This window comes from Meriones unguiculatus, chromosome 5, assembly GCF_030254825.1.
Source record: "Meriones unguiculatus strain TT.TT164.6M chromosome 5, Bangor_MerUng_6.1, whole genome shotgun sequence".
In the NCBI taxonomy this organism is placed as follows: domain Eukaryota; kingdom Metazoa; phylum Chordata; class Mammalia; order Rodentia; family Muridae; genus Meriones; species Meriones unguiculatus.
The window spans coordinates 99,715,616-99,723,462 of NC_083353.1; the positions used below are offsets into that span (position 1 = coordinate 99,715,616).

The 7,847-nt window shown below is 49.8% G+C and overlaps 1 protein-coding gene across 1 annotated transcript; it reads left to right on the top strand.

Moving 5' to 3' along the window:
• The first annotated feature begins 474 nt into the window (after positions 1-474).
• Bhlhe40 (basic helix-loop-helix family member e40) lies at positions 475-6,845 on the top strand. The gene is made up of 5 exons (XM_021643226.2): positions 475-1,102; positions 1,288-1,357; positions 1,632-1,739; positions 2,629-2,752; positions 4,523-6,845. Exons 1-5 carry the CDS (start codon positions 1,023-1,025, stop codon positions 5,374-5,376), a joined length of 1,236 nt encoding a protein of 411 aa, XP_021498901.1. The 5' UTR covers positions 475-1,022; the 3' UTR covers positions 5,377-6,845.
• Positions 6,846-7,847: the final 1,002 nt, after the last annotated feature.

The window sequence follows — 7,847 nt, forward strand, 5'->3', positions numbered from 1 at the left end:
GCGGGCAATTCCTGGACACTGAGGCTGAGCTCCGGGGGTGGGGGGTTTGGGGGGAGGAGAGGGGGAACTGGGAAGCCAGGACGGAAAGAAACCCCAGCCTCTGGAGAAGGGCAAGGGGGGCCGCCGACTCCCTCCGCTGCGCACCGGTTCCTAGGAGCGGGCCAGGCGGGGGAGGAGGAAGAGGGCTGGGCTGGAGCGACCGAGGGGATATTCCTCTCCCGGCTTGACTCAGACGCGGGCGGATCCTTCCTCCCCCGTTCCCTCCCAGGAGACGGGAACTTACTTCATTTCCCTGGGGCAGGTTCGCCCACGTTACCAACCCCCCCTCCCACTCCCCGGTTCCTTCCAGCTTCCGTGCCCCCCACCCAGCTGGGCAGGACCCGGGCTGCGCTGCCACCCCCTCTTTCGGGGAAAGGAGGCCGCAGCCGCAGACACCTGGGGCCCGAGGTTGGGGGTTGGCGGGGGGGGGGGGACTTTGCAGCCGCCGGAGCGTTGTCCAACACGTGAGACTCATGTGATGAAGCCGGGGGAGGGCGGGCAGGTCGCTCCTTCCCTCCCCGGCAGCGGCCAGACGTGCTTGGAGTCACAGGGTAGAACACGTAGCTTCTACCCACCCACTCGCTCCCATTTAACCCAGCCTGCAGCCTCTCCTTACTCCTCGGCTCGTCCCCTCCAGCAACCCCCCCCCGCGCGCCCTAAGCAACACCCCCCTTCCCTCCCGCCTCCCCGCCCGCCCCACTTCTCATTCACTTGGCTCGCACGGCGCAGACAGCGCAGCTAGCACACACCGCCAGTCTGTGCGCAGAGCGGGAGCCAGAAGCCGCGGGGACACCCGGCTATGCACGCCCCCAACTGAAGAGACGCCTCAACGCCGCAGCTTCCGGCGCATTGCAATTTAGCTCAGGCTAGCTCAGAGGGACGTACCCCTTGAGACCCTCGGATCCTCCCTTCCAGGGCAGTCCTCCCTTAGACGCTCTGCTAAGTGCAGACGGGAGCGCACGGTGGCCCCGGCTCGCCGCATCATGGAGCGGATCCCCAGCGCGCAACCACCTCCTACCTGCCTGCCTAAAGCGCCAGGGCTGGAGCACGGAGACCTTTCAGGGTAAGTGTGCGCTGTGACCCCTTCATGTCTCCGTTCCTAGCCTTGTGTTCCGCGCTGCCCTCAACTTGGGGGCACCTCTGGGAGCATGGGGGGAGGCCGGGGGTGCTTCTTGCTTGTATGGATAGAGCGCCTGCAGCCAGTGCGCACACGGGAGTCACAGCTCTCTCTGGCCCCTCTCTCTGCAGAATGGATTTTGCCCACATGTACCAAGTGTACAAGTCCAGGCGGGGGATAAAACGGAGCGAGGACAGCAAGGTAGGTGCATCAGACCCCGTTCCCTAGCCCCTCGCGTGCGCCTGGAGTTTCCAAGAAAAGTTTGCTTGTTTGGAGGTTGGCTGGGGGATTCGAGATTTGGTGAGCTCGTTGTCACAAGGGAGTGACTTGGGAAAGAAGGGACAGAGAAGGTGATTCTGGGTGCGTCCTTGCACCCTCGCAGGATTTTTTTATTTCCCCTGCTGCCGGGCGGAGAGGAAGGGAGGCTTCGTGTTCCCTTCCCTAGGCACCCATCGCTTCCATGTACTCCCTGCAGGAAACTTACAAACTGCCGCATCGGCTGATTGAGAAAAAGAGACGTGACCGGATTAACGAGTGCATTGCCCAGCTGAAGGATCTTCTACCCGAACACCTCAAACTTACAGTAAGTGAGAAGCTGGCTGCGCTCCAATCCAGCTCTTCTGCCCAGAGGGCGGGTGGGGGTCACTCGCCGCCTGCAGGCGTTATGAGGAACTGCAGGCTAGACGGGCGGATCAAAGCTCCTGGTGTTTCTGGGTTGGAGGGAGCCTATCCCAGAGCCAGGACTTTCAGGCAGAGACAGAACCAGAACCAGAACCACCCCGGGCCTCTTTAAGTTGCCTCCCACACTAGCACAGCTTCCTTTTGGTGATTTTTTTCACCGCCTTGTAGTTTGCCTGACTTAAAGGAGCAAAACACAAACATTTAAAAAAGTAAGCCCTTTTCTTTCTTCACTTTCCATCCATAAGAGGACCTACTTTAATGTTTGCCTCTTCTTTGCGTCCTCTCCTTCAGTGGTAGCCAAAAGCTTTCTAGCTTTTCCTTCAGGAAAAGTATTTGGAAAGGAAGACTAAAAGCCTTCGTGAGTGGAAGTTCTGAAAGGGCGTCGGGGGGGAGGGAAGACACCCATTGGGAAAGCCTCCTGGTTGCCAGACAGGGTAGACATCCCTCCTTGGGTTGACACCATAGCAGAGAAATGTTATCCCTGGAGTCCCCCGAGTTAAGGTCAGGGCAGCTGCTAGGGAGATATATCTGTCAGCTTACTCCTGAGACTGTAACGGCTACCGAAATGTCTCCAAAGATAGATGACACGTGTTTGTTTGTTTTAAGCCTTTGATCATATGTATGTATATGTTCAAACATCCGCAAACTTTAAATTTAGTGAAGCAGGAAAGGCTCTTCCCACCTTCATTTTTGTTCACACCCAGTTCTCATCACGAATAAATGTCCCCTGGGATTTGACCGACCACACAGGTGACAGGGGCGCTTTTGCTCTTTTTTTTTTTTTTTTTCAGACTTTGGGTCACTTGGAGAAAGCAGTGGTTCTGGAGCTGACGCTGAAGCACGTGAAAGCACTGACAAACCTAATTGAGCAGCAGCAGCAAAAAATCATTGCCCTGCAGAGCGGTTTACAAGCTGGTGAGTGCCAAGGTCTGATTAGCTCTCTCCTAAGAGCTCAGCACAAATAAAGAGCCCTGGGTTTGCTGTGCCTTCTCTTCCATCCCCATTCACTTTTTGCACATCGACTGGGGAAGATGCTCTTTTGTTCTTTCCTGAAAGGTCATTCTTTCCATTTGGAATGTGGCTGTGTGCCTCTGGAATGAGTATATTAGGCCAGTGATGAAATGTTCCTGTGACATTTTGGCCTGAGACTGTCTTGGTTCTCCATTCTACTTTAAAATGCCAAGGCACCTGTAATTTGCATTGTGGGTGTTTCTTGTTGGTCTTCTGAGCCCTCACTCGTGGATGGTGGATGAACAGAACACGGGGTCTGCCCCCAGTGTTTCCCTGATTCTTTATTTCCTTGCCTTTGGATGTGGGGGGTACAGTCTTGGCAAGATGACAGCAGGTTTTCTTCTTCTTTTTCTTCCTCCTTTCCTGCATTTCATTGTGGTTCCCTGAATAGCCACTAGGTATCGTGGCAAATTACACAATCTAATGAAACCACTGGTTTCGTCATTCTTTTCTCCTGAGTTTCAGAGAATCAGAGGCACCTACTAACTTTCCTTCTCCCCAATCCAGATCATACGGTACAGCCCAGAGGGAATCCTAACATGGTCCCTCTCAAGTATAATTCTGTTCTGTCCAAGGCCAACACCAGAATCACAAAAACCAAGCCATCGTGTCTGCCAGTTTTCTTTCTAAAAATAGAAAGTTGATCAGGACTGATCTCTAGGGGAGTTAGGGATACAGTATATGGGAAAGCTTTACAAATAAAGAGCCTAGTTAGGGTTCCTAGGGGAAATGTAATTATTTTTTGTGTGTACAGAGTTGGTTTAGTTTTGTGGTTTTTGCTTTGTTTTTGTTTTTGGTTGTTGTTCTGTTTTGTTTTGGGCGTTCCTAAAACTCAGACTCCAGAATCTTCAAGCCTCAACCTCCCAGGTGTTAGGCTTACAGGTGCGAGCTACAGCTTTCACGGGCATGGCGGTGCATGCCTATAGTCCCGCATTTTAAAGGCAGTGGCAGAACGTCTTAAATTCAAGGCCCACCTGTTTTGCATAGGGAATTCCAAGCCATAATAGGGAGACCTTGTCTTTACAAAAGGTGGTAGGGAGACAATATTTGCTTAGGTGGTGTATTGTTTCTGTATTGTTTCATTTTAGGGCTCTCTGGCCTTCTGCTTTCATAGACTGTTGTCAACCTGATTGACTGGGGATGGGTGTGGTAACTCAGGCCTGTAGTCCCAGCACTCTGAAAGTTGAGATGGGCTTACTGATGAGGTCAAGGCCCACCTGGGTTGCAGAGTAAACTCAATGTCAATCTAGTCTAGAATGAGACTTCTTCATTAAAAAAAAAAAGTGTGACTTATAAATATGCTAGCATGTTCATTTTTGTGTCACAAGAAAAACTGCAACAAGAGTAGAAGTAATTTGGCCTATTTTCTCTGGGACACTATATAGATATTAAAAATTATGTATTTGGAGACAGTGGAGTGTATGTAGCTTAGCAACATCCCATTGCACTTTGATTCAAAGCCCAGTCATAAAAAAGAAGAAAAAAAATCTGTCTTTAAGTGGTAGGAATATGTTTATTTCATTCTTTACACTTCTCAGCAGAATTATCTACGCATATTACTTCTGGAACTGGAAATGCAGATTGACTGATGATTTTAAAAAGGAAGGAAGCCTCCGACGTACCCAGCACCCAGCCTTCTAAAATCCTTCTTTCTGGATCTTTTTTTTTCTCCAGGTGAGCTGTCGGGAAGAAATATCGAGGCAGGACAAGAAATGTTCTGCTCGGGTTTCCAGACGTGTGCCCGTGAGGTGCTTCAGTACCTGTCCAGGCACGAAAACACTCGGGACCTGAAATCTTCCCAGCTTGTCACTCACCTCCACCGTGTGGTCTCCGAGCTGCTGCAGGGTGGTGCTTCCAGGAAACCGTTGGACTCGGCTCCCAAAGCCGTGGACTTCAAAGAGAAGCCCAGCTTCCTAGCCAAGGGATCAGAAGGCCCTGGGAAAAACTGCGTGCCGGTCATCCAGCGGACTTTTGCCCCCTCGGGTGGGGAGCAGAGTGGGAGTGACACGGACACAGACAGTGGCTATGGAGGTGAGTTGGAGAAGGGTGACTTGCGCAGCGAGCAGCCGTACTTCAAAAGTGATCATGGGCGCAGGTTCACTGTGGGAGAACGCGTGAGCACAATAAAGCAAGAATCTGAAGAGCCCCCCACCAAAAAGAGCCGGATGCAGCTCTCCGATGAGGAAGGCCGCTTCGCTGCCAGTGAGCTGATGAGTTCCTCGTTCCTCGGGCCGCACCCACATCAGCCTCCCTTTTGCCTGCCCTTCTATCTCATCCCACCGTCAGCAACTGCCTACCTGCCTATGCTGGAGAAATGCTGGTACCCCACCTCCGTGCCACTGTTATACCCAGGCCTCAACACCTCAGCGGCAGCCCTCTCCAGCTTCATGAACCCAGACAAGATTCCCACCCCCTTGCTCCTGCCCCAGAGACTCCCTTCTCCCTTGGCACATTCGTCCCTCGACTCTTCGGCCTTGCTCCAGGCTCTGAAGCAGATCCCACCTTTAAACTTAGAAACCAAAGACTAAACTCTTGAGGGGAATCTCCTGCTGCTTCGCTTTCCTTCCTGCCTATTTCCAAAACCACCAAGGTTTGACCCACAGAGAAGATTCAGAGTGTGTATGTGTGTGCGCGAGTGCGTGCGTTTGTGTGTGTACGTGTGTGCGCGCGAGTGCGTGCGTTTGTGTGTGTACGTGTGTGCGCTAGTATGTGTGTTTGTTTGTGTAGGACATTAAGTTCCTTCTGACATAGGGAAGACAAGAAAAGGATGACCTGACATCAGATGACAGAACTGTGGCAGATCTCTGGGCTTTTCCCTACCCAGAGAAGAACCCCCTTTGACAGAGATCAGTTGGATTTTCATATGCTTCAAAGGCTTGATCTGTGAGTCACTCTTCAGTTCGGGAGATGGGTCTGTCTGTGGCTTTGAGAAAAGGTACTTTCAAAAGAGCTTTCCAGAGCGCAGTGCACAGCCAGCTGTTAGGACCCCACCCTTGTCCCTTTATTGTCGAGGTGACTCACACCAGGCTGACAGAGTGGACAGACTGAGCTTTCTGCTAAGGTGGTGAGGTAGCAAACACTGGCATGTCACAGTAGTGGTTCAGGCAAATTTCCGAAGGTCTCCTCCCCCACCCCTGCCTCTGATGAATAAAGACAATGAGTGCAGTTCCCTAACTCAGGCTTTTGCGGTGATACTCTTGCTAAGGAACCGAAAATGGCCCCCTTTGTACAAGCTGAGCTGCTAGGGAACCAAGGTGGACCTGACCGGTCCCCAGGCCTGTGGCACCTGTTTCTAGGTCTCGTGTCTGTGCTGTCCAGGGAACCAAAGGATGGTCTCAGAGATGGCAGATGCCCCAAGAGTCCCAAAGTGCGCAAAGCTGAGTAATCAATTGCTACACTTAACCGCACAGCTAGACTGGGATTTCAAGTCTATCCTAAAGCTTTGAACCAAGCTTAGCTTCTCACAGGCCTAGCAGAGCCTCGGCACCCCAAGATCCTTTCTGTAGGCTAATTCCTCTTGCCCGGCAGCATATGGAGTGTCCTTATTGCTAAAAAGGATTCTGTCTCTTTGAGGAAGTTTTATTTTTGATTCAGAGTCCTTGTTTTCTTGACTTGCTCAGCCAGCCCTGCACCAGCTCTTTCGAAATGCACTATGCTTGTGTTTTAACTTCTTTTCCCATTTTTATTTGGGCATAAAAGTCGTTGCCTTTATTTGTAAAGCTGTTATAAATATATATTATATAAATATATGACAAAGGAAAACGTTTCAGATGTCTATTTGTATAATTACTTGATCTACATAGTGAGAAAAATGAATGTATTCCTGTTTTTGAAGAGAAGAATAATTCTTTTTCTCTAGGGAGAGGAGAGGTTACAGTGTTTATATTTTGGAACCTTCCTGAAGGTGTGAAATTGTAAATATTTTTATCTAAGTGAATGTTAAGTAGTTGTTTTAAAAATACTTAATAAAATAATCTTTTTTCCTGTGGAAGAGAAATGGTCTCCTTGGTTTTAAAAATAACTTAAGTGTCACGGTGCTTCCTCAGTCCTCTTGCCTGAAGACAGCATCTGGCTAATCTTGGTCTAATTCTGTTTAACTTGTCATATGGCTGGCGTTGAGAACAAGCTGAGTCCACATAGTAAGTAAATGCTGGGTTATTTCTGTTTTATTTGTTTGTTTGTTTTGTTTTGTTTTGAGACAGGCTCACACATAGCACATGCTGACACCAAATTTGCTATGTAGCCAAGGCTGGGCTTAAATGGATTCTCCTGTGTCCACCTAAATGCTGGGATTACAGCCAGGCTTCTTGGAGCATTAGAGACATTCCCCAGATGGCATTGCCTGGTTTTATGCCGTGCTGGTGATCAAACTCGGAGCCTAATACCTCTTAGGCTACCAACTAAGCCACAACCTCAGTCTTTAGTACCTTTCGGTGAACTCTTGTCAGGGACCTGTATTCTTTGCTTGCTTCCAGAGTTACCTTAACAACCAGTTAGCCCCATGCTGCTTTAGAACTTGAAGGGAAAATCCAGAGTGTGAGCTCATAGACTGGAGTATCCGGGGTGGTTTCTGTAGGGCTACACTCATTGAAGAAAGATTTAATGGATTATTAATGATAATTGAGGTCGGAGGCAGCACCTCTTTGCCAAGGCAGGCCAACACTTTGAAACCAAGCAAGTTCTAATGGATTGGCCATACCCTGCATTGATGCTGTTGAAGGACAACAGTCCATAATTATTTTCTAATGTCTTCCAACTTTCTCTCTTTGGGTGTGTGTGGGAACAAGTACCACTGCTCTGTAATAATAATAATAATAATAATAATAATATAATAATAATGCGGGACACGACTGAGCTGAGTATTTTTGTTTTCTCCCCATCATCTTGATGTGCCCTGAGCTTTCCTGATTGACATGATCCAGGGATCCAGAGCATCTGAATCATTTAGAATCTTCTGGTTGCCGGGAGTCCTCCCCCACAGGGAAGCCAACCCCAGGGA

What these genes read in the sequence shown, in the direction of transcription:
- Bhlhe40 (XM_021643226.2), top strand. Translation starts at nt 1,023, where the DNA reads ATGGAGCGGATCCCCAGCGCGCAACCACCTCCTACCTGCCTGCCTAAA. An exon ending in AACGGAGCGAGGACAGCAAG is followed by an intron (nt 1,358 to 1,631) that starts GTAGGTGCATCA and finishes TACTCCCTGCAG; the next exon opens with GAAACTTACAAACTGCCGCA. An exon ending in CCGAACACCTCAAACTTACA is followed by an intron (nt 1,740 to 2,628) that starts GTAAGTGAGAAG and finishes TTTTTTTTTCAG; the next exon opens with ACTTTGGGTCACTTGGAGAA.